The following is a 27520-nucleotide window of genomic DNA, read 5'->3' as shown; positions in this document are numbered from 1 at the left end:
CCCTGGAGCGTAGACAGCGGAATTGTAATCTGTGGTCTATGGATGGGTTCTGGTATAAAAGAAAAGATTCCTCAGAGTGTAGACTTTATTCCAGATGCTTCTCCATAAATGCATCACATTGCACCTCTCCAGACGGATCTCACAAACTCCTGGGCCAAACTATCCTCTTGGAGTGCCCCTCCATGCATTTTCCTTCACCATGGACAGGACTTTACAAGTTCTCAAGCTTATTACCTAGGTGTGGACAGATATACCTGTCCAGATCCTCATAAACTGACCATCACCTGGGGTACTTTACCTCTTCTACAATAATCACCAATCCCTCACTGGGCATGGAACACCCGATTTATAATATACAGGGCCCCAAAGCTGGCAGATAATGTCCTTTCACCTAAGCTGCCCATTTAAGGGTCGAATGATGGAAGAAGGCTCACACTGTGTCACGCATACCTCCTCTGACTAAAGTGCTGGCTCCTCTCTTCTGCGCATGCAGTTCTGACCCCAGCCACGCCTGCTCTTTCAGCTTTAATCTGAATCGCCCCACCTGCTGGCCAATCAGGATATAGCCTCTTTATAGACACAGTGCTCAGTGATTGAGAAGCATGTCTCCACACTAGGGCCGAGCCCCGGGTTCCTGCTGCATCACCTAGTCACCTGTTTCCCTGTTCAGATCCTTTCCTAACCCCGTGTTGTCTAGTCTGTTATTTCCCTGCCCTGATCCCAGCGTCTTTCTGTGTCTCCTGCATCCCGTGTATTCCGGCGCTGTGTCCCATCTCCAGTGTCCTGTGGCCCCATATCACCCAATCCCTTCTGGTACTGGACCATTGAGTTGCCTCTCTTTGCTGCCTGCCTTGACCCTGGCCTGTCTTTAACTACTCTTTTGTCTGATAATTTTGTACTTTGAGCTGTTCTGCCTACCCTGGTGTGCCTGAGAACCTGGTGCCAGCCTGCAGCACTAGAGGCTCTGGAGACCAGGCTGGTACTTAGATCCTGCACCTTCAGTCTTCTTAGGGCTCACACTAACATAGACCTATAAATAGTGCCCCCCTAGTGCTTCCAACCCTCTAGGCGTGTTGTCTTTTCCACAGCGTCACAGAGGAGATTAATTTGATGACCCCTGTGGGACCTCAGGCAATGACACCCCATTTCCTTCATATTTGGAGGAGTTTAGCCACGGACTATAGGATGTAACAGTGGCTTTTAACAACAACCTCAGAATTCTTCAAGGTATTCACCATTCCATGTCAGGCTCTTAAAGCGGACCTAAACTCAACATTTTCACTTTACATAAAAAGGTAGACAACATTTATATGTAAAGTAAAGATGTTAACTATTTTTTTTAAGCTCAACACCCTTTTTTAAAAACCCTTTCTGTCTTGGTCACTGTGGCGTTTTGGGATATCTACGTCACCCATCCCAGGAGGCCCTGGCTGCTTCTTCTGCACATGCCATGATCTCTGATATACGCAGAAGAGGCATTTTTTCTATTAAGGGAAAGAGATGCTGATCTCATCCAAGCGTAGTGAGATGGGCTGACTTTTTCCCTTTATGGCAGGTTATGTCGCCCTATCTGGCACCTACGCAGTGACAGATCAGGTGATGCAGCAAGAAGAAGACGGAAGATAAGATGGCCGTGCCCAGTGCTTCCTCAGCGCCGGGATGAAGGGGAATTCCAGGACGATGCGGGACCAGATTGCGGGAAGGACCAGCGCCATCAAAGGATCTATGGGATTAAAGCTAAGTGTCATTCCTTTTGCTTTCAGTTTAGTTCCGCTTTAAATTGAAGTCGGCCAACTTCTTCCAGAACCTTCTGCAGATGACCCGGCCTGTGAAGGATCTGAACTCCTCTGGGTGACCCAGGTATGGCATTCTGGGCTGTACAGCTTACATTGCAATGTCTGTCAATAGAGAAAAACCACCAGCACCCAGATCTTATTTAGCAAGCCTCACCTCTCCATGGGACCTCAATATCTATACCTGGGCAGAGTCACCTAGGGGCTAATTTGCCCCCATTGTTATGAGTTCTCCCTGTATCAAATGTAGAACAAAGCAGTACACAGGTCTATGAGGTTCCAGCACCCATATGAATATTATTAATAAACGGGATTTATTTAGTGCCAACATATTACGCAGCGCTGTACATATATTGTATGAATGGCCACTTACCTTCTTTGACCCCCATGTTTCCATGAATGGTGAGCGGTAGGGACATGAAAACAACCTGGGATGGGGGTTGTAAGTCTTCTGATACGATATGGAAGCACTGTGACCCTTATATAGGACAATAATTAAACATATTATGTTGTTTTAACACGTGATAGCCCCAGTGGGCCCATGTACACTTACATATCCCGGATAATGGGACGTCCAACCTGTAAAACTAAGAAAACCAGCAAATTTCCTCTCACTTCCTCTTGCCTGCACAGCACCGGAAGTGAGTGTAAATCTAAGAACACGATGGGGAGGGTTCATTATTCTCTATTCTGCTTATAATGTAATAATGACCACGCGGTCTCCCAACACACAATGAAGTATATAATATCTTTCAACCGTTTTGTGCTCAGCGGGTTTTCCTGTCATGAATGTGAGTTCCGGTTTGGTTAAGCGGGATAGAGAGAAGCACAAAGCCGCCCCCCCCCCTTCCCCCTTATCAGCTGTTAAATAGCTATGTACATCCCGCGGCTGTTCCCCCCCACCGCGTGCGCCAGGCACCGGCACTCCATCCTGTGACACTAGCCAGGTACGAGCTGAGCACCACAGACAGCCAAAAGGGGCGGAGAGTGCAGGAAAAGGGGCGGGACCACGAGGGAAGCCAATAACACCGAACAGAGCAGTGTGAGCGAGGTAACACCTCCCCTAGTAGGCGTGAAGCTGTAGCGGGACGGAGCTAGACAAGTATGAGCTAAGGCAGGGCGGGGCTATTTGCTGATTAGCTATGAGTGGGCGGGGAAAAGGTGAAGGAGTAGAATGACACAGAGGTGGGCGTTAGTGTCAGGATGTAGTTCTAGCAGTGTTGGGGCGGGGCTAGGGGCGGCCCTGTTAGCAGCAGGGCGTGGTTAGGACTCTCAGACCCGCAGGAGGGGGTCTATGGAGCAGACCGAGTCTCAGGGAACAAAGAGCCGGAGCTGGGGTGCCTCGGCTGCCAATAGCCGGGAGTGATCTCCAGCAGGATTCCCCCGGGCACCGGGCACACATAAATCTGCTGCAGGCTGGACCTCCGGGGAACATCTGCAGCCGCCTCGGGGCTCCATCCAGTTAACGAGCCGGAGAATGGATCGGCGAGCCTAGGCAATCATCGCCGGTGTCCCCCCCCCAGCATTGCACCGAACCCCATGAGAGACAGGCCGCTGCTGTGAGCAAACATGGCTGCTGTGATCTCCTATAGCCCACCATGGTGGGTGAACCTCCTGCACCGACTGCCCCATCTCAACCTGAAATGGGAGACCCTCAATGGGGACTTCAAGCCGGAGGATCCCGATTATCAGCAGGTCAGACACCTGTGACATGCATTGCAATCTATGTAATATTCTATATATCTCCAGCATGGTCACCCCATTCACACATCTCCTATGACATGATCTCATCTATTCTTCTCATGTATTCCTCCCTCCATGCTCCATGTATACTTCCATTGTCCTGTATTGGTTGTATTAGGATACAATACAGGATGATGACAATATGTCCGCAGGCAGGGGTGAGTGTGGCTCTACCTGTACCCAGGTGCGGTAAACACACCATCATAACATGCGTCCATGTCTAAATATCAACGTTCCACCATCTGGATGACATTTCACCGTCCATTGTGTATTCTCCTCCATAAAGCCGTATTCCCATTTCACATTTTCTTACATAGATCAATATAAGATTACGGCAATGTGATGCCGATCACCAAAATCACACTGAATAATTTTTGATTTGTGAAAATGGCCGACGTTGTAGCAGCATCTGAAAAGCTGCATGTAGTCATATAGAAGAACGTGGCAGGATTGGTTTTATATTTTATTGGGCATATAGCTTATATTTTGATGATTGTGATTGACAGCTTTCGGTCATGGTTTACTTTTATACCGTATGCACCCGAATGAAAATTGGAGGTAAAAAGTAGAGGTTGTCAGACATTTAGGTTTTAGATTTTATGAGTTGCCCACATTGGGGAAAAAATGTCAGCATGATTTTATTTTGCTTGATAAGTAGAACAAAACAGTTTCATTGCGAGATGGCTTTGACGTTTTTTAGTGCACAGGTGTGAATGTCGGTGATCAGGAAACCCCGGTGGCTCCAGGCTCGTCCCTAGTGAGCAGTATTGGCCATGAACATTGAACCTTGTTCAGATAATAATTGGCTGGAGAAGTTGGGTTTTCATAATTTGTAAGATCATTAAACATTGTTGGGTTACTAAGAATTCTAATAAAGCAGTCTCATGCAATCTCTGCTCTGACATTCTAAAATACATTGCCACAGCCTCCATCACAAATGCCGGGGATACCTGAACCCGGGTGCACACAGAAAGCTACCGGTCATTGAGTAGGGGTGAGTTGCTGCCATGTTCAGCGAATGAAGATCCCTCACGAATTGGCTTGGTCTGAGATTTCTGTGAAACTGGTGGTTTGCTTTGCAATAGGGAAAATTTAGAAATGTTATTGTGCCTAAGCAATAACCTAAAACTGTATCTTTGTCTGGAATTTCCCCTGAAAAAGGAATGGGAATTTCTTCGCTCCCAGGCACTTCTGAGCCTCATAGCTGTAAATCTGCAGTGTGAGATCTAAGGCTACGTACACACATGCAATAATTAGCGTTGGAAACGAATGGCTAACGACCGTCCGATAATCGTCAACAAAAAAAGTGCACAACGACACCGATGAACAAGGAATGTCGCTGGAAACGAGCAACCATCCTGGCGTATCTGATAAAGCGACAATCGTTTGCCATCTATTGTGTGTATGGTCGTTCAGTGATCGTTTATTGTTCTGCGGTACACTTTCTCCTTTACATGTCACTTCCTGCATCGTTCAAAGGATTGTATCTAGTGTGTGTACATTATTGGTGGATTATATTTGAACGATCGTATCGTTACAGCATGTACAGAATTGTGCACAATACGATCGCTCCAAAATAACCGCATAATCGTTGATCTGTCGTTAGTCGTTCGTTTTCTAACGACCATTATTGCACGTGTGTACCTAGCTTAAGACATTCCTGCGTCTGACTACTTGTCATGACAGATTTGGAGATGTCACTTCTGTTCTCCTTGCTGGAAGCCTTGACATGAGGAAGCAGAGCCCTGCCACTTCCAGATGTAGACCATGCAGAACCAGGCATGGTATGCCAGTAATGGTGTAGAATCAGAGACACCACAGAGTGGTGACTGATCATTACCCTCTTCTTCCATTTTTCGGGATAACACTTCCAGTGTTTGTTTCCCTTTTAAGCTGTTCTCACACAATATATGTACAATCTTTTACTTTTTAGATCTAGTGATTTGGCCTGTTTTATTTGGTCGTACAAAGCAAGTACTCACATCCAATGGAGATCGTATTATCTGATAATGTGGGTGGCTACATAAGGAGTGGTCATTATTTGTAACATTGGGGTATGAATTGGACCGTGTTGGCCAAGTTGCTTCTGAATGTTGGAAGTGTTTGTTCTTCTAGGGAGATTTGCTTCCTTCATAGCTTGCTTATGGCATGAACACCCATGGGTCTAATTGGAGCAAAGATCATGGTGTGTGATGTTGGCGAGACAACACGACAACATGGCTTGACCATGGATGGTCTCATGGCTTGTCATTGGCATAGACGCGTATGGCCCCCAGTGAAGGGTTAATCTCTATCTCCTGTTGCCTGTAGCACATCTGTTTTCTTGGTTAGATTGGTTTAAAACCCCAGAAACTGCAGACTATGGAAGGCGGATGGGGGAAGAGGCTGTGAAACTGCTTAGCTGCTAGAGACAGAGACTGAAAAAAAATGCAGTCGTCTCCATTTAGATGAGGATTTATAGGAAGAGAAGCTGATGCTGAATCGGTTGGCATTTTGTAAAATAGCATTGGGTACATATGGACACCTTAACAGGGTAACCCAGAACTGATGTCCATTTTTAGAGGAAACATTTCTCCACTAGAATTTCTCATTTTTCACAACTGTCATTGCTTTATTGAGGTTCCATGGATGATGATGTCACATTTGTATGTGGTTTCCCTAAAACATGACGTGAGCGACAAATTCGGGCTCCAACTATAAGAGAATGACCTCCTTCATAGTCCCTGGAGAGAAGGCTGCAGATAAATCTCACACTGGTTGTCTCCAATATATGGTTGGGTGATTCGGCTTATGGTTGCCCATCCTAAATTATACATTGGCTTGGTGGGAAATGCAAGTGGTGCTTACAATGATTTCTTTGTTGTCAAAGTTTTTTGGCATTATAAGGTAAATGTCTGATGTAGGTATGTATCACACACTGTAAAGATAAGAGTTTAGGGTGCTAGAAGGACCATGCATGATTCCAAAAGTTGGTTAATGTTTGTCTTATATTCAAATGTCAAAAAAGAATAAAATGTCCTCAAATAAAGGAATTCTGGGAGAAATCTCCTCCTGTACACGTGATCTATCCCTTTAGAGCCATATTAGGGATCATTATTTCGTTTTTCTCCCAATACCACCCACCTAAGCCTTCTGCGGAAGCCTTAAGCCTGACTTTTTTTTATAATTCCTGTCACATTTCCTCTCCACTTATTACAGAGAGTTAACTTTCTACATCACTCTTCCTTCAGTGGGCAGGGCACTTGTTTCTGCCCCAGGCATTCATTGGCGTCTATGCAGATTGGTGATTTATGGGAATTGTAGTTCTCCTTTGCACCTGGAAGCACCTTGGATAAGTCTTATGATGCCTCTATATATCCTCCTCCAGGTGCCCCGACAGACTACAATAATTTGCTATGATGGATGACTTGAACTAAAAAGTAGAGACAAATCATAAAGTGTTTATTGTGGTTTTGATGTTCCTGGGGATTAGGGGAGCTATATGTGAAAAGGGGGCTGTATCTTGGACTTGGTAGAAGAAGAAGATTATGCCATTGCCAGTTTTATAAAAATACCAATCCACTCTAATACTTTGTCATAAACCTAAACCAGAAACGTAGGTAAATACTTCAAGCTTTTCTCTTAATGTCCTGAATTGGCATACTGGTTCCAGGTCGGTGACTCCTAGAATAATGAAGCATTGGGTATAACAGCCAGTTACCTTTATCCAGAAAGAGATAAGAAGCATTGGCATCATGGCCCTTTAACTGCTGTCCAGTTTGGTCACGCATTTCAATTCTTTACTTCATCAGTTCCAAAAACCGATTGCTATGGCTGGCTGCAATCTCCACATTAGCATTGATGTTTGCGTTCCCTTATCGAATAAACCTAAAGGCGAGAGCTACACGGGTGATTTTAATCACTTTCTACTGAGAGATTTAACCTCTTGCTGACAGTCACCTTGCTATACTACACAGGAGATTTGCTGAATTATGTTACTAAAATCCCTTGTGATTTACAGTATCCTTGGAGTAACAATTGATTTATTTAACAGATGGAGCAAATGGCATCCTATAAAGTAAGCTATAAGAATAGCATCTAAAACTCATAAATTGTACTAGATAAGTCAAAACATTAATACTACTTGCCCAATATTGAGTAGGCTCACCTTGTGCCGCCAAACAACTCAAAGCATGGACCCCACAAGATCTGTGATGTTGTCTTGTCTTGTGCCTGCCTTCTTCCTATAGTGCATTCTGCTGCCATCTCTTTGGTGAAGGCACACAGTCATTTGGTCATCTACATTCTAAAAAAATAGACCAGGCCACCTTCCTACGTTGTTCCATGGTCCAGGACTTGACTTAGAAGAGCTTGCCACCTCCACCTTCTCCATGCCCATCCGTGAGCATCAGACACCCATGACTGTTCACCAGTTGTTCGTTCTTAGACCAGGAAGGTACTAAGCACTGGATACCAGGAACAACCCACAAGACCTTATGATTCAGAAGGTCAAACAACGCAAAGCATGGACTGCACAAGATCTGTGAAATTGTCTTGTGCCATTTGGCACCAAGATGATCCTTTAAGACACACAGCCTTCACTTGCCTGCCTTCTAGTGTATTCTGCTGTCATCTCTTCTTTGGTTAAGGCACACAATCATTTGGTCATCTACATTTTAAAAAAATGGTTCAGGCCACCTTCCTACCTTGTTCTATAGTCCAGGACTGGACTTGGAGGAGCTTGCCACCTCCACCCTCCCCATGCCCATTAGTTGCATCGGACACCCATGACTGTTGCTTGTTCACCAGTTGTCCCTTCTTAGACCAGGAAGGTACCAAGCACTGGATACCAGGAATACCCCACAAGACCTTCTGCTTAGAGATGTTGTGATCCAGTCATCTTACTGATCACAATTTACAATCAGATCCTTGCATTGCCAAGATTCCTGCATTATAACACATCATCTTTAATGCTCACTGTTTACTTCCAACCTATAATATAACCGCCTCTTCTTGCCAGGTGCCATTGTAACAAGATAATCAATAATATTCACTTCACTTGTCCCTGGTATTAATGTGGAGGCTGATTGGTGTTTTTCAGATTGATTTCTGTGTGTATCCTTCTTCATAGAGAGCCATTTGCTCCATCTGTTTAGCTGCCTTTTGCTACTCCTAGCAATTACCTGGTAAATATTTTAGTAACATGGATAAGGCTACTGAAAATCTGCTGTGTAGATCAGATCTAGTTAGGTGACCTATGGCATGTGGTTGAAGCAGATTTTTATTTTTGATTTATTTATGTTCCGAAATTTATTGTCTGTTAGCCCTTTCTGCAATATTCCCCTTTGGTCATATACCGTTTCCCACCAAGACGTGATCAGAAAAGCTTGCTGCTCCAGTTTGAATGGCTGCCAACATAAAGTAAACCCGTATTCTGTGTACCTTCGCAGTACACAACCTCTGGGGTTCTGCATCATCACATTGACTTGGGCTCGCCAAAACTACCATTCTCTGCAGCATTGATTACTATCTACTGCCGATGTTGGGAATAAAATGATAGGACCCAGGGACATCACTGTCTAGAGCAGTGTTTCTCAACCAAGGTTCCCCCAGAGGTTGTTCCTAAACAATTTGGACCTCTTAATGATCTTGTTGGCTGTCTGTAAAGGTGGCATTCTTTCCTTTGGTCAACAATGTAAGAGAACTTCTTTCTATTGACCACCACGCTAATGTACTGTGAGCTATGGATATAGTAATTATAGCAGGGGTTCCCTCTTGAAATCCGAAAATTATTTAAAGGGTTCCTCCATGTTAAAACAGTTGGTGTAGAATAAAACTGGATTTCAAGTTAGTACAAAGTATTTTTTAATTTTTTTGCAGCTGATGTCTGGGATGGAGGAACATAGATTGACTTTAAATCTAACAGGATCAAGTGATTACAATCTCCTTTGTATCATAGACTTAAATGGTCATCAAGTGCCCAATTCCTAGTCTAACCAATCATATTTTAGCTGGCTGGTATACAGAAAAAAGCTATTATTTATTTATTTCGACTTGGATACCCAAGAAGTGTCCAAAATACTCCAGCTGCCTGACTTCATTTGAAAGCCTATGCAAAAGTGTTTTATTATTTTCCTTATCTTACTGAAATTTTTGCCATAAAGCTGTGTGTGGGCATCAGACAAGCTAGGTCAAAGCTGTTTGCAAACTGGATAATTGATAGGTTGACAAAATGTGGTCAGTGCAGAAGTTTGTGACAGGCCAGAGCTACAATTTGCAGACACAGTAACAAGGTAAACATTGTCATCTTAGGTTGTGCATGTGGTCTGGGGATTTAAAAATCCATCGCTAGAATCTGATCTATTTGATGCGGAGATTCGATTTTCCTTTATGTCTTTTGGAAACATCTAGTGACGGCTGTCATTGTGCTCAGTGAAGCCGATTTCCTGTGCTACAATCTTACTGTACAGTGTAGTTGTGTTTTTTTGTGTGAACAGCTGTGTTTTCCTGATAAGCTGCAGCAGATGGATATAGGTTACATTGTTATTCAGAAGGGTATTTTGGGAAATCTGAGTAAAGTGGAAATTTTTTTAAGAACTCCAGAAATACTCTAAATGCACACAAGTAACTGCATTACCGCCATTGCTGATCCAGTTTCCTAGATGTTTTACTGACCTTCTTGCTTCAATACTTTATGCGGATAATGACTATGCAGATCGAGGAATTCAGAGAATCCATCTGATCCCTGGGCAGCTAGCCTTTTTTATGAGAGGTCAACAATGGTTGTTCCCCCATGTTATCTACAAACCTGATTAATAAATAAGGAATATGATTAAAAAATAAAGAATACAGAAATGAAAAGTTGAAAGAAGTTGTTTCCAGGCTCTGTAGAAAACCAAAATTGGATGGAAACCCCAAAACGCCTATAAAAGCCCCAACTGTCTTGGCATGGCATTCTGTGCTGGCCCAGCTTTTCTGCCCCTCTTCTCTCTTACATATTCTTTTATGTTGTGCCAGGAAAGGAGTGAAAGGAAGTACTATAAAGTGAATGATGGCTTCAGTCTTCTGGGGCTGCTGAATTCACATCCAAGTTGGCAGTGCTATCTGATTTCTCAGGCCCTAAAATATCCAGTTTTTACATTAATACAATATGTTAAATGCACATACAATCTTTTGGGATTATTTTACATAATCTACCATTTCATTGTACTGTACATTTGAGTGCTGTTACTACTTTTTCTGGTATTGGGGCAAATCTCAAGTCTAAGGGAAGCTCTTTTTGTTAAAATTATTGATATAGTACCAGGGTCTCTTTAATGCTTTCTTTTTCATGGTGGGCTGATCATTTATAAAGTCTCCCTTGTGTTCTATGCCTTGAGATTTCCTTGGTGACCTGGTGTTTTTTTTTTCTCCACTCCAAAGGGTCTGTTTACAAAGAAGTGAATCTGATATTTACTGAAACATTCCCTGGTGAACAATCTTCTAAGTTCACGTGTTTTATTGGAAGTAATTAATTCTCCACCAGAGAATATTTGATTGAATGTCGGAATCAATGCTTTATAAGAATCCCCCCGCTAGGTGTCGTGTGTAAAGCCCATCTCCTGCTAAATATCTTTTCCCGAAATTAAATTGCATTGGCAGAGTCTGCTAATTTGCCATCTTGTTTTGGATTGGTGTTGGTTTGGACTCTGATCAGCAATGTCAGGGATTTATATTTTTCTTCTTACAAGTTCTTTGGAGTTGACGTATAGCTGGTACAAACCAAAATTTGGTCTGTATATACATTTGGGAAAAATGCCCATTTTTCAGGCTTTTCTTGTAGGTGGGCTTCTGTATTGGATGATATGCAATGCAGATGTATGTATGAATGATGTGCTCAGTGTCTCCAGACTGCAAGGCCAATAATGTGGCCTCTCATTCTTTCCAGTCTCTCAGTGGCTTTTATTCTTCTTTGTCTGTCATGTAATTAGGATGGGGGTTTTCTGTGGGAAAGTGAAGTAGAGACTTGTCTTATTGTCAGCACAGCCCTCTCCTTCACCTTATTTATCCTCATGGGGATCCCATGCAGCCTTTGTGTTTGGAGTCTATTCCACGCTAGATAAGGGTCCGAAGCTGCATTACTAATGTATCATGTTATGTCTGCAGGCATGGTTTTGGTTGTTTATGTTTGGAAAGGATATTACTTTCCCACATGAGGAAAAGATATACAAAAGTCTATTTTATTTATATGTAGTCGGTTCTCATTTTCTGCATTTTTTTTTTAAAGCTGAGCTTTAGAAAAAGCTAAGATTGTCTAAGTACAAATCCATGTGTATTTAAGTTTCTTGTGCTTTGTGCTTGTGTGCTATTCCTTCCAGATCAGTTCAGGGATCCAGTGTGAAACTTTGTGTGTTGAGCTTCATGTAACAAAGACCAGTCGTTGTTGTACTCTTTGTGGTCTCATATCCGTCCCCTTCAATTGCCTTTTTTTGAAAGAATTTGGTGTTGGCTGCCAGTAGGATGGTTATTTCAGATACCCCCTGAAAAATGTTGTATATTCCTGTTGGTTTTGTCACTAGATAGACACTATGTTAGTTTGACAATGTTCTTTATTCTGCAGTAAAATAACAACTTTGCTGTCCCCATTGCTGCTGCTTGGATGCTGTTCCGGCTAATTAGTGAATAGCTGCATTTAGCATCACCCACATCCTGTTAGATTGACAGCTCATTGCTGATCTACAGGGGGACATAGCCATGATATAAAAGACTTTTTATTACCACTTCCTCCCTCCTATACCAATAAAGAAAAACAAGTGGGTAATGTTAGATTTTTTTTAAAACTTTTTAGCGTGCCAACTTACATTGAAAATACTTGTTAGTCCCCCTGAAGGAGGCTACAGATGGACTTTAAACTGTACAGCCTAGAATAATTTGAGCCATCACCTGTCCACAGAATGCTCATCTTCCTTATACATGTGTACAAAAAAATCAAAAAGACTCCAGAACACATGCTTAATATTGCATTTATTTGCTCTTTGGAATGACAAAAGTGTGTATATAGCCTTACCAAAATCATCATATGTTTTTTTTTTTTTTAATTTGGACTGATTTTCTTTTCATGTGCTTTTAATATTTTTTCTACATTTTTGTTTATTTCGCTATTATGTGTTCTTACTGAGTGAAATTGTTACCATCTTTCTTAAATGCTTGGAAAATATTGTACCCAGCTGTGAATGTTGCTACAAATTCCATTTCTTTGTATTGTTTGTCTTCTGTTTTTGTCTAACCCAGTGTTTAGAAGTCTCTTGTTCTACCTCTGGTTTAGGCATTTTTTGAAAAGATTGTAGTCTCCTCTGTCAATTAAATTTTCATATGTGGGTCATACAGATATAGTGAGGGTCAGCTAATGGGAAGTGTGAATCACTGGAATAACCAGCCATATTTCTTCCACTAATGCAAAGGTTCAATGGATAATTGGAGTGCCAAATGGTGAATGGAATGAATGAAGGAATGAATGGTGGAGGAACATACATGCTGCATATAGAGATAGAAAGATATTTATCCTTCCAAGTAATTGCACTCATGACCATAAATGTGTACACTTCTTATAAATGTTTAAATTAGAGAATTGCCAAATGGACAGAATGACAAATTTCTCTGGTGAATGAAACCATAAACATTTGACAAAACATTTATTGAAAAATCAAAAGGTAAATCATAGGGTAACTTCACTAGAAAAGTGTCTTAGGCGGGTCAACTCTTTGTAAATAGCCCCCAAAGTTTCTTTGTATAGGGGTTTATGTCTATGAAATGCAACCTCAATGATCGGCAGGCTGCTATATCCAAAGCTTAGGTTATAAATTTTGTTCGGTAGGCTTTGATTATAAAGCGGAGGTTAACCAGCAATGTAATATTCATTTGGCAGTAATGGGAAATTGTCCATCAGGCAGTGAATAGAGAATGAAGATGTCTGATCGGGAGGGAACAACCAAGGGTTGGTCAAACTGGTTTGAAAAGCGCCAGTCACAGCACGGTTCCTTAAGGATCTTCAAGAACCTTTGATAAAACCACTTTCACCAAATAATTTGCTTTACATTTTTCTAGTAGAGACCCCTTTGCCATAGGTGTTAGCCTTTGTGTTGCACATTTAATTTTTAAAGTAGTGAATGGGGTGTCGTAAAAGCCAAAATAGCCCGTTACATCTTAAAGTGATACTTCAGCACTTGGGTTGTATTATGACTCTGCTTGAAGAACTGTTTGTGCTGTGTATGCCAAAGAAGTATTTACTATGTTGTAAATGTATCCACCCCCTCAAACTTTTTTTTTTAACCCTGATTGCATTGAAATGGCAGAGAAAAGGTGGGAATATAATGTAATAAAGTACCACCATTCTTCTACAGAAGGGTAAATCCATAAATGTGCTTATCCATGGGTTAAAATTATTTGCCTGGGTCTCCTGTTTTCCCCGTAGACCAATTCTTTCCAAACCTGTTCTCAAGTTTCACATTGCTTAGACACTCATTTGGTTCCTGGCCATATGAGTTTAGCTGACTAAGAGTATTGTTAGTGAGACTTGAGGACAAGCTTGAGCACTACTAATTTAAACTATTTGTTAGTAGTAAAATGCATATGTGCATTTATTGCATTTTGTAATTTTTGACTTACAAATTTCGTCTCTGTAGACCTCCAAAAGCACTGAGACTGCTAAAAATTCATATTTTAGAGAAAGCTCAAAGTCACACTACAAGTGAATATGTTGGTGATGGGGTCTTCTCTAGGAGGATCTTTGCAAAGACCAGTAGACTAATGCACATAAGTAGCATGAGTTAAGGCTCTCACTGGCCCTTGTATCCCCCAGTTTCTTCTTCCTGGTTGTATAAACACAGCTTTGCATGCAGAATCTGCACCTTTATACACAGAGCATGTAAAATCTGTCCAAACACTGTAAACCCTCTCCAGAAGTAGGAACACCCAAAATTGTTGAAGCCAAACAACTGATCATGTCAAAACATCTGTCATGTCTTGTACACTCTGGCTTTAGCAGAAGTACAATAGTAATATCCAAATTGTGTGCTAATTCCACTCGTACTAGGAAGATCTTGGTTTGCATTGCTGTCCCACCTTACTAAAATACCAGTTGCCTGGCTGTCATTTTTAAATAATTGCTTTCGGTACTTGTAGAGGTATGCAGATTAGGAGTTCTGTCTCCTCTTCTTCCTGATCTTCATGTTTGTTCAAGGTCAGTGTCACAGATCTTAGAGACAACAAAGCAGCTTGCATTTTCAGGTGGTTTTCAGTAGTGAAGCATGTTGGGTATGTCATTCCATTATCAAAAAGCCAAACTCCATGTCCAACTCTAGGGCCATGCAGCATCCTCTATCTCTACACAACACCCCCACCCCTCCCTGAGTTTGATTGTCCCTGGCAGTTTTAGTCACTAGATTTAGGTTGTTTCAATCATTGAGGGCCAGCACCACATGTGGGTTTTGCCTTGGCTTCCTGCTATGCACAGCTCTTCTCATCCGCCATGTTCCGCCTTCATCACAAAGAGAAGTACAGATACAGTGACAATGTCACAGGATGTGTATTAAAGTATGTAATCATATAGGTTTAATTAATAACATCAATAAAGGGGTAAATGAGGAATCAAGGAAGCCAGAACAGAAGCTAATTAAACCTCAGCTCCCAAAGCTTTTATTGGTCCGATTCCTGTGGCAAAATGGAGGCCATTATTGGCTCTTCCAGTCCTAGCTATATTCTGCATGTTTCAGATAAAAATACCTTTATCTGTATGAATTATTTTTTTTTCTGTTTGCAATGTGGAAGCGTTTTCTGTGTTCTCCCTAGATTTATTCTTGCACGGCAGAAATGTAAGATGTCCGCAGTTCCGCCCAGCACAAAGCTCGAAGGGATGGATGCAGGCTAGAATGTGACTGTTCTGCATGAAGGGATGCTGATAGAAGATGAAAGCATGAATGAGGTCAGAGAATAAGGATGTGCTTAGGCGAAGCAGAGAATACTTAGAGCTGATGTAGGCTTCCAACAGATACAACTGGAATACATTGCCATTTAACAGACATCACTGTATCATGCAGATCAATACAATATTGCTGCCGTTGGATTCAGAGTATAAAGCATTGTGATATGTGGCTAGAATTTTGCAGAAAACAACTTTGATGTCATAGATTGTGTTTTGGTAGCTTTCTAGTGCTTTTGATCTCTGCAAAATTAGATGTAATAAAACTGCATACCCTAAATGTCCAAAAATGCCGTCTTCCACCCTGCATGGCCTGTATTAGGGTGAAGACAGGGAAATGGCTATGCTGATCTCTGCTACCCATGTATTGCCATGGTTCTCTATGTCAGGCCATGCCCTTGTCTGGTGCCGTTTGTCAGGCTGTGTGCATCTTCCCTGGCTACTCACTGGCCTTGGGCTATTCTGATGGGTTAGAACTCACATTTACTTACATGTAAGCTATAGGGCGATTTATGTAGATATGGGTTGTGTTTGCCGCCATATAAGTGTTTGTAACCGTAACGATGAACTTCCCTTATGTGGGTCTTTTTGGTATGTTGAATATACAGTGAACATTTTTTTGGTATATTTAAGTGCAGAAAATACCTGTTGATCCCACTAGAAATCCTGTAAGCTAATAACCTCATGTTCTGTCTGCCTATGCTGGCTCCAATTAGCATTGTTTTCCATGTGTTATGGGGGAATGGGGTGTTGCTCAATAATGATCCCATCATTGTTCTACTGCTGTAAATTGCTTCATGAGAAATGCAAGTTATTGAAAGGTCCAGTTTCCTATGGTCGGTTAGGAAGAGAGCAGCTTTGACAGATGATGGTGGCTCCACTTTGGAGGGAAATAGTTGCTATAAGTAAAGATGTTCTTGCAATGTTGGTGCCGACTTCTGGCAGATTGTCATTTAATGACTTTGACATTGGAGAGAGGACAAAAGCACCTGAGTGCTCATTGCAACCATTGTCCCACTATGTGTACAACATGGCGTCAAATGCTGAAGATAAAGAAGAGTAGGGAAGATCCTTGTATAGGACAACGTTTATTGAATATGGTTGGGCTGTGAAGAAACATGTCTGGCTGTCTAGAGAGGGTATGGAAGCATGCTTCCCTGTTAAAAAACCAATGTGGTTGTACATGTTAGTACAGGGCAGCCATTCTTAACCTGGGTTCAATCCCAGGTTTCCTCCAGAGATTGCTAGGGTTCTTGAAAGGTAGCCAGTTGACCTCCCGTTTGATGATTACAGGGTCAACCCCAATTGGTTAGAGCCAACTCTATAACTTTATTATTGTTTTTAGTTGTCTATAGGGAGTACACTTTTCACTGGCCACCAATTTAGGAGGATTTTTCTCCAATGAACCCCAATAAATTGGTTTTAGCAGAGGTTTTCTAATACCTGAAATATATACCAAGGGTTCCTCAGGGGTAAATAGCCTGGGAAAGGCTGGTTCAGGGTATATAAGGAACTTAACCATGTGGCTACAGTATGTCTAACCTGCTGACCACACTAATAATATTAAACAATAAGCAAACCTAATGGGGAACCTCAACAAATGGCGTATAACGTTGTGAAAGTCACAGGGAAAAGGTCTTGGGTAATGATTACAATAACTGAACATGTGATCTCATGGAACGCAGTTATTACTCTTCCCCTTACTTGCTTTTTTCTTTTCTCTCTCCAGTTTTCTCTTGTGTATAGCACATGCATGCTTGTGATTACTGTGCTTCTGTTTCATTAATGTTTAAGTCGTTTCCTAATAACTCTTTAAAGATCTCCCCCCTTCGCTCCTGACTTCATTGCGTTTTTAAATTGAATTTCCAATAACGTCCCCTGGGCTCACAGCTGATAAATGTCTGGAACCTGTATGTGCTTGAAATATGAAATATTTTAAATATTACATATTGCAGTTTGGTTTTCTTACTAGGTTGTTACCTAATGGTCCTGGTCAGTTTTTAATGGTTTTTGTTATATTGAAGTATAATACTTTATTTTAGATTGCAGGAAAAACTACAGCTTGGTTATAGAATCACATTATGCCTTCAATTTTTGTGCTGATATTTTTGTTTGAAGTTTGATTTATTTGATATTATTTATTATCTAAAATCTAAATTCATTGGTATATCGAACTTGTCCAACATTGGGAGGCTGTATATCCGAACAGCACGTACAGCAGCAACCAAATGCCCTTGATGTGTTCTGCACTGTTGCGCTGCGTCATAAGGCTGAGAAGGTCACATATGGACTGCGGTTATATGTGCTTGATCATCAGTCAGCAAACATTCCCTTGTATTTACTAAAGCAATGCACAGATTCTAAATTTCCATTACATGAGATAAGCATCAACAACATCTTGGGTCATTTTGGACGAAAATCTAATGTCTGTGCCCGATGTTTGGTGATCATCCTGCTGGATCACTAAATGGTGGCCAGGCATGACCACTCACTTCCTTTGAAATGAAGAAGGAGTTTGAAATTCCTTTTTTCTAAAGGTGCATGGTTGTGGTGCATTGTTTGAAATGTTTCATGGAGCACATGGAACCGCTTCCATATATTTCCAACCTGTTCAACAGGATGCCTAGCACTTGGAAATGGGCATTTGAGATGCCACCTGAACCTTTGCCCCCATCGTTATCACCATCAGGAAGCAGTTACTGGCATTCATGGGACACTGCACACATCTTTAATGTCAGTGGATTTCCATGATGGCTATCCTTTACAAATGGAGTACACAGATGTCTCTCTCTCTTCTTCTTTTTTTTTTTTTTTTATTTGACATAATGTGAGGAGGTTACATCAGATGTCACATCTTCATTGGTACCACTAACTTTGGAAAGCAGTTTTTCTGGCTTTAAGGGAACCAAAACTGTTTTATTTTACAGTTTCACTTCTTTAAATTGTTGACCAATGTCTGAGAATCATCGCTGACCTCAGTGCTAGTTTGTTTTGGCTTCATTAGTTTCTGAGTCACTGACCTGAAATAAACCAGTCGAGTCAGAACTTGTCTCTGCCTAAGCTGGCTTTGCCAATCAGCCAGAGAACCGTGATGGCAGCCAAGAAATTAGTATTAATGCCCCCTTCCCATTTAGGTTCTGTACAAATTCAGCTGGAATATATTAAATAGCAAGGTGTCCTCCAATTGCCTATGATTGTTGGAATTCTCCTGGCTGAATTATTATAGAATGAATGTTGGATATTTGGTTTGATGGGTTCACAATGGTAATCCAAGTGTAAATGATCAATATTAGATTGTGGCACAGTTGCTTTTGAAAGAACCTCACCATGGCTGCAATTGCATGCGAATGTGTTAATCTGTGGTGCAGTTTGCTGTGCACCTAGGATTGGCCAAATGTGCGGTTTTCCACTGCATGGATGACTGGTCCCTAAAAGAAAAGGTGGTGTTACCTAGGCTGTGCAACCATGGTATATAAACCACAAAAAAGACTGCCCAGAATCGAAATCCTCTGGTAGACATAAAAGCTTGAAAATAATGCAACAATGCAATGTAATTTACAAGACATTGTATATAATCAGATTGTATTTGTCCACTCATTCACTGGTATTTCTCCAGCTGATACTTCTTTCTGACTTTTCTTAGTAAGCGACATTTCACTGAAAGACGTTTTGTGTCACTGTCTTGTTTGTCATATGACTTCCAGTATGTTTCCCAGGGATTTTGTCCTGCCAAACGCGCATTGTTTGGTCTGTGCAGCTTCATGTAGTCTTCCTGTTTCCCAGCTTTGTTTAAAGTGAATGTGTTGACTGTTTGGTGAATCACAGATGCACATGATTGCATTATTGCTTGTTTCATCCAGCTGGAAAACCAAAAATATATAAATCTGTTTTCATTCAAAGTGGCAAAAAAGTAGGAGGGAGAACTGAGATATGGGGATCTATGGTGAAGCATGGAAGATCTACAAACAATATCGAACATTGCACCCCTGGGGGAGTTGTGCTGCTGGACTCTAACGTCAGTGTCTGATGCTTGCCTTGAAGTTTGCATTTTCACTCTGTAATGGGGAAGTAGATTGCAGTGGCGTCCCCCCTTTCATCTGTACAATAACTACACAAGAATTGTACTGTAATTAAAACGCTAAGGAGCTTGGTTCAACTGTGCCATGTGTAATTACCTGCATTCCTTCTTTATGATACACTCCCACCATCCCCCTACACAGTAGATGGAATCTTGGATCTGATTTTTACAGCAGATTACCTACTAATCTTATATCCCTTCGTTAGGATATGGACATTTTAATACTCGTATAGTATTAAGCAGTATGTAAGCCTACAAATGAGTGCAGCTGCAGACACTGTGCATTAGTTCATCCTCAATGTTCACAGAAGAAGCAACATTTCAGCTCCACTCACTCTGCTCCCCCTACAACAGTGACAGCCTTCCAGCCTCCTAAACTCTGATAAGTACACGGAGCAGGAGCTCTGGGAGGGGGAGATAAAGGAACTAAGCTGGCATAGTGAAATAGTTTTGCTTTTGCAGATGTGCTTGAATTGCTCCACAGTGTCTGCAGCTACATAGGTAGTAAGGATGAAAAAGACATAAGTCCATTAGGTTCAACCACTAGGGAAATAACATATCCGAGATAAAAACCCTATAGACATAGCTATCTTATAAATAGTGGTTTAATACATGGATTGGTGATGACTTGTTTTTAAGCTCCCTTTTGACTTGGTATAAATTTTTTAAAACTTGATTTGTGGCAAACTATGGACATTTAACCTATTTTATGATTTAATTTAACATTTTTGAACAGCTATTTAGGACATGATCATGACATTGATGCAATGCAGCAGATATGTAAAATTATTACAAGGCATCCTTACAAATGATGTGCCACCTCTTCCCACTACTGGTGGCAAACTCGGCCTATTCCTTGTAAGGCAGATATTTAAGGTTAACCACCTGAGCTCCTGGGGTTGTATACCCCATGCTGACACAAGTCATTTTACAATTATTAAACAGGATTTATATAGTGCCAACATATTATGAAGCGCTGTACAGAGATTGCAAATGACAGACAGATACAGACAGTGACACAGGCGGAGGAGTGGACCCTGCCCCGAAGAGCTTACAATTTAACCTACTGATTCAGAATATAGATAAAAATGTTTTTTTTTTTTAGGTTGATCATGATAGTTCATAAACAATTCTAAGTGTCAGATTATTTCCACTTTAAAAAGTCACAAGGGGAGGATGCTGCCATGTGTCATAGTGGGTAAAAACACCGATAAACGCCCATTAATAAAATTAAAAAAACCCTAGCAGAAGCCAATTCATTGCTGGACTTTTGTCCATTAATTTTGACATTAATGTAAACGTATCATATCAATTCTGATACCATCATCAGGGTTTACTTTTTAGTTTTATTATACCAGATTTCACCAACAAATAACTCTACATTGAAGATCTGCTATTAGCTTGCCCAAGAAATTTTGGAGCTATCAGATTCCACACATCCCATGCAGCGAAGTCCCAATCAGTGGATTCTAGTTTTCCTGTAAACTCATTTTGAAGGGAGACCCAAGGATGGCATTGATTACCGTCTTCTTGCCTCATCACCTATTAGAATTCAGCCGCTGTCCTCCAGCTCCAACCACTTAATTTACTACCTTCTTCCAAGCGGTCAGATCTGAACATTTTTCAGCAAAATCAATACAGTATTAACTGGTTTATGTGATTCTCTAACCGTCACTGTGATTTAGGAGCGGGCAAGTAAAAGATCATGAAAGCTGTATGTCACCATTTGTCTTTTTATGATTCCTTAGTCTTCTCATCTCTGGGATTCTGCAATTATCTTTGTGCCTGCTGGACTTGTGTGAATGGGAACTGAGCTCATTAGGTTGGTGCTAGCGGGGAGGGTAACATGGCGCCAGCAGAAGGCCGCAGTAATTTGTAGCGTATTTATCATACACATCTAAATTGATGCAATGAGATTGGGATGTAAATCACATGGCCTAGCTTCCATCTTCATGTACAATGGGGATTGGTTGTGTTTATTATGTGTATTATTCAACATATATCTTTAAACTATTTTGTTTGTTAGCCAGCTGTGAAATATTGCATATGGGAATTTTGTATTGTGTTCTAGGCTTCCTTATCAAAGACAAGCAAGCACGCAGATCTGCTAACTTTGTGTACAACTATTTTCCAATTGGTAATTGATTAATCAGTAATGCAAATATGTGACACACAAGTGCAATATTCTGCCCTTCCAAAATAAAGGTGGGGTGAACCTCAGAATTAAAGACGGATCCACTACTAACTAAAAAATAATCACTTATAATCAGTGCATTCCATTTAGATCATATCATTATATTGCAGGGTCCCTTTCTTTAAGCACAACATACAAATTTTTTTTTACTATTTTTACAAAAAATTTTTCTGATTCTGAAAATCACACCATACCAAATCTCCTATGATCTGTTGGAGAAAAACTTAAAATGTGTGCAGATCCCGGCCCACACATACTGGGGTTGGACAGCCCTGTTATATCTGAAATCAGAAGTGAAAATCGGCCTTGTGTATTAGAAATTAGGGAGCACAACAGGATCAGACTCTAAAGAAGTGAATCTGATATTTTGCAACATTCTCTGGTAGAGAATCCATTGCTGATATTAAGAAACACATGGAAATAGAAGATTCACCACCAGAGAAAACTCCTGAATGTCAGATTCACTGCTCTATAAATAAACCATTCTGTGATCTACAAGGTCAGGAGAAAAAGGTAAAATAAAGATTTAGATTAAGTTCAGTCTGACAATGAAATCTTGCCTTGTACTGAACCGTTCATTTCCATCCCGATTCATTCTCTATGGGCTGATGTGGGTGAGTTGGATTCCTAATGTAACCTCTCAACTGAGGAAGTGGTTCAGGGGTGTAAGGAAGAGTTAACCACATCGCAACGTCATCGCCAGTCTCAACTAGAAGAATTGAAAAAAAAAATAACTTTGATAAGCTGGTAAAAGAAAAAACTTCTAAATACATCTGATAATTTCAAGGTGTTCAGACCTTCTGGGATATCTGCAGTCAAAACCATGTTAGCCTGCCAGCAATCTAACTTTCTGTAATGAGCTGACAACTCTATTAGTGTGGCAGAGAAATCCCAAGTAATGTTGTCAGTCCTGTATTTCTCATTCCCTTCTAGATTACAGATACTGCTCCTTTCTCCCTATAACATAACATAAGGTGCTGTATAGTCCATTAAAGGAGAACTTTCACAAGGCTGTCAACACTGCTTGGGATTTTAGAAAACTAAAGGCAGAGTTGTCCGCTCACTACGGTAACTTCCTGGATTTTTAATGGGATATATATATTTTGGGTATCTTCTAAATCTGTGATTGAGAACGGGGTGGAACTGACACCATTTCTTTCTTGTTTTATTCAATATATCAACAACCCATATGTCATGTCTGGATCCTGTCCTGGCACCCACATTCTGTCTGGATTCTCATGATCATTCTTACTAGATTGTGTTAATGATCATCCGTTCCCATCAGTAGAAAGGTAATTGTTTAATGATTAGGATAATTCTTCAGGAAAAGTCACCTGAAGCTTCAGCAAATCATGCTGCAGCCAAGCACAGCAAGCGTATCGATCGCATAATTGAGTTTGTGTTTATGGTTTCCCATTTAGCAGATAAACATTTATGGGTGGGATAATGAATTTGATTGATTCACATCTACCCATTTATGGAAGATGCTATTTCAATCCCTGCTAAATATATATCTGGGCATCAATACGGTGGTCAGGGGTTCCATCATGGCGGATGTAATTAGAATGATGATCACGGTGCATTGTGTGTGTATGAATGTGAAAGTAATAGAAGGTTCATGCTTAACCCATAAAGGAAATGGCAGCAACCACATGATGGAAACATAACTAGTTTGAGTTTACCTTCGCTGCAAAGCTGCAGAAATGTTCAGTACATCGAGCGATCTCTGCATCTATATACAATTGTTATTTATTATTGGAAATAGTAAATGTGAAATCTTATGACAGCTTGACAAGCAATGTGAGGGGCAGTTGTCACCAAGACAGGAAGTCACAAATGGTAAATATAATCATGTACGGCACTTTGTTGGTCCTCCGATCAAACAGAATTTGCCTGCATTGATAGAGAAGCAAAGAAATCATAATAAGGTGGTGGAGGAGGATATACCAGGAAGGGCAGAATGGGTAGCACGGTGGCTCAGAGGTAGCACTCTGGCCTTTGCAGCACTAGTTCCCAGGGTCCAATTCCCAGGACAGATAGTGTCGGCCAGGACACTATCTGCATGGAGTTTGCAGGTTTTCCCCGTGTCTGCGTGGATTTCCTCCGGGTACTACTCCGGGTTTCCTCCCACATCCCTAAAACTTGCCATTAGGTTAATTGCCTTCCCCCTAAAATTGGCCTTAGACTTTATAAATGACATATGACTATGGTAGGGACATTAGATTGTGAGCCCCTTTGAGGGACAGATAGTGATACAACTATAGACTTTGTACAGCGCTACGTAATATGATGGCTCTATATAAATACTGTGTATTAATATTAATAAGAATAATAACTTGCCTTTTTGAATATATATTGTGATCTTTCATATGTGACTTTGTTTATTTCCCTTGTAGCTTCAACATTCCAAGGAAAGAAAACCCATTGGTACAACTCTAAAACATGCTTCTTAATAACCTACACCATATGTTTCTTTGCACAATCACATACATACATAAATCCATAACATCCCTTTTAAGTTTCCCCGAATAAAGGGATTACATTGTAATCTGTTGTGTACATTGAATCTGTGTTTGATTTATGTTGCTGGGGCTTGTTACATTTTCACTGATTGATGAATTCAGCCCGGAGCTCGCTATGGAGGACAAACAGGATATCCTGCGTATGATCCAGAAAGAGGAATGTGCCTTGTTTGTGTCAATGTCCCCCACACCAACACCATGAAATCTATTTGTAATCACAATCCAGGAAACATTACAAATATTTATTTCTCTACAGAGCTGCCAAGCACCCCATAGTGGCTGCACATTTCTCCGGAGTCCTGATTTAGAGGAAGGGTAGTTGTAAGATTTATTTCCCAAAAGTATGCAAACAAGGATATATGTGTTTTTTTTTTTTTTTTAAATAAAACACTTTTTACTTTTATATCTCTTGTTATGATATTGATCTCCTATGGCCACACTGCAGCAGTTTCCTGTCACATACACTCCAGTGATGGCTGCATCGGCTTACTTAGGGAAGGTTTCTTGATGGTAATAAAATTGGCTCATGTCTGTGTAATTTGTGCTAAAATGGTCACTTTTATTTAGAAGCCTGTGTGACAACAGCAAAGTAGAATTATAAGACCAGGACCGAGGGTTGTCACTCTGTAACTGCTTTTTTTTTGTTTTGCCTGACATCTTTTCCATTTGTCTTCTATACCCCATACTTTAGAGCCTAGATCTGCCAATTATCTCCTTTTACCCAACATGACTTTCACTGGGTCTTGCCAATCTTCAGTCCTCCTATTTGCTGCATTTGAATGCACAATGACAGAAGCTTTCTTTGCAGGGTCCAGTGATGTCCATATAGGAAGTCAGGATGACCGATCCTAAATCGGCTGCATTCATCAGCACAAGGACAGGAGCTCGATCCTAAATCGGCTGCATTCATCAGCACAAGGACAGGAGCTCGATCCTAACATCAGCACAAGGACAGGAGCTCGATCCTAAATCGGCTGCATTCATCAGCACAAGGACAGGAGCTCGATCCTAAATCGGCTGCATTCATCAGCACTAGGACAGGAGCTCTGTTCTTGTCATTGTGCAGTTAAAAGCAAATAACAGAGGATCGACCATCATGGGACTTCTAGCAAGCAATCCCACAGGAGCTCAGTCAAAGACACAAGACCCCTTACCTGATTGGCCCCATCATCATTATGACTTTGGTTCTGCTGTATGTGATTGAGGCTTTAAAACTGGCACATACTGGCAAATTTTCACTTCCGACCCAGTAAAATGGCCACACCTGAATGTGGTGCAGCAACCAGCTGGTCGTAAGATATTGACTTTTGATTTAGGATCTGCATAGATAAAATATACTAAATACGGTAAATATAAATCAAAAGTGACCAAATTGTACATGTGGGCAATGTTTTGGGACTTCCAACCAATCGCTTTTAATATTCAGCCTAGTTAGCACAAAATTGCCATAGGCTCTGCTTGTGTGCACCAGGCTTTATTCCCTGTGCAAGCATCAGACAGAACAACGATTACTGTTTTAGGAAATGATCTTTCATGATCATTTCTAGTGACAGATAAATGAACAAGCACTGTACAGACAGCATGGCTTTGTTCTATGGAGGGGGAAGGGGGAAAGACGATTGAATGGCACCCGCTGTGCTGTCCTCAATAGGGTAACACTATACAAATGCTAGATTTCCACCAGATATGAGCATGACCATTCATACGGAGAGACAATCATCTGACGTGTATGCAGCTTTAGATTGAGCTCTGTCTTTGCTGTTCACTGAATACACTGGTTGATGTGCCCTGCAGGAGCTCTCGTATGATGTCATCATTTGCTGCAATGATCCGGCAATCCAACAGTTGTAAATAGGGGAAAGTTTCACACCCACTTCCTTTCTCGAAGAATTTTGCTTGCAGTTAGTGGAAAAACCATATGTAGATTCTTATCATTCTTTTAACGAAGCGCTACGTGTGTGTGGTGTGTGTGTGTGTGTGTATATATATATATATATATATATATATATATATATATATATATATATATATATATATATATATATATATATATATATAAAATGTATTTATATATAATTTTTTTTCTGGTGAGGCAATACATTCATGAATAAATGTTCCTGTCCAGGGCTCAAACCTTTAACATTTTCTTGCTTTCCCACCACTATTTCTAAATCTTAAAAAGGAATTTCCTAAACATTCTATTTGTTTTGCTGCCGTTTTTTTATGACCGTTTTGCGACATTCAATGAAGCGCCGGATTTGTGGATTCTTATGTAGCTGAAACAACTAATTTGTCCTCAGCCGTGAATGTTTTGAGTGTTCCGTAAATCTCAGTTTTGCAACTTATTGCCAAATGGAGCTTGCTTTATGTTATTTCTCACGTCTGCTCTCCTTATAATTGAATGCATGTTTGACATTTCTGTTTTTTATACATGCAGGCTCATCCTACTGAAAGGCTGACCTTTTCTTAGCAAATTACTATTCATCATAGCGTATGGTGTTACTTTTATGGGTACATGGACAAGCAGAATTTCGTTATCTGCTTTGGGTTTTACACAATGGGCATAGGAGCAGAAATTGTGACTTATTAGGTATCCAGTTGTTTTCCTTCCATAAAAAATATTGTTCTCAACTAATCCTTCCAGCCAAAAATGGTTATTGGAGATTGTATATAAATGTCAGCAATCAGAATCATTCCAAGTTTATAGATCTCTAGGGGAACTTACAATAGATGGCTTTGCCCATCATGATTACAATTTTGTACTAGATTGTAAGCTCTTCGGGACAGGGTCCTCTCCTCCTATATCACTGTCTATATTAGTCTGTCATTTGCAATCCCTATTTAATGTACAGCAGCGCTGCATAATATGTTGGCGCTATATAAATCCTGTTTAATAATATATAGATGTGTAGTGCTGTCTGTATGTGGGAGAGCAGCCAGCAAAAATCAGTTGTAGGATCGGTATACTACATAGGCAGTGGTTCCTAAACTATGGCCATTGAGAAAAATGTTGCTCTTGTCTTTGTCTTGCTTTTGGGGGCAATATACAAATAATTTAGCGATATTCCTTACATTGACACTAATGATGGGGCATAATTCCTCCCACTGACCTCAATCATGAAACACTAGTCTTACAAATTACACCAACCATGGAGCACTTTTCCTACCATGGATGCCAACTATTGTGCCCCAGATGGCAGTAAAGACCTGACAGGGTTCTTAGGCTTACCCAACATAAGCCACAATACCTAACAC

At 40.8% G+C, this 27520-nt stretch overlaps 1 protein-coding gene across 7 annotated transcripts in view; it reads left to right on the top strand.

The window, feature by feature from the left end:
• The first annotated feature begins 3074 nt into the window (after positions 1-3074).
• The window catches only part of TTYH3 (tweety family member 3), an 87547-nt gene continuing 63101 nt past the window's right edge, over positions 3075-27520 (top strand). For 4 of the 7 annotated variants that reach the window (XM_072417783.1, XM_072417782.1, XM_072417786.1 and 1 more), the window contains exon 1: positions 3077-3488. In XM_072417783.1, the coding sequence (XP_072273884.1) occupies positions 3363-3488 (126 nt within the window). In that variant the 5' untranslated portion in view covers positions 3077-3362. Of the gene's footprint in view, positions 3489-27520 lie in introns of all 7 variants that reach the window. The other 3 variants (XR_011921677.1, XM_072417780.1, XM_072417781.1) reach the window with 2 other exon arrangements.

Source organism: Pyxicephalus adspersus, chromosome 7 (genome assembly GCF_032062135.1).
Source record: "Pyxicephalus adspersus chromosome 7, UCB_Pads_2.0, whole genome shotgun sequence".
NCBI classification, from domain to species: Eukaryota; Metazoa; Chordata; class Amphibia; order Anura; family Pyxicephalidae; genus Pyxicephalus; species Pyxicephalus adspersus.
This window is presented reverse-complemented; position numbering and strand designations above follow the sequence as displayed.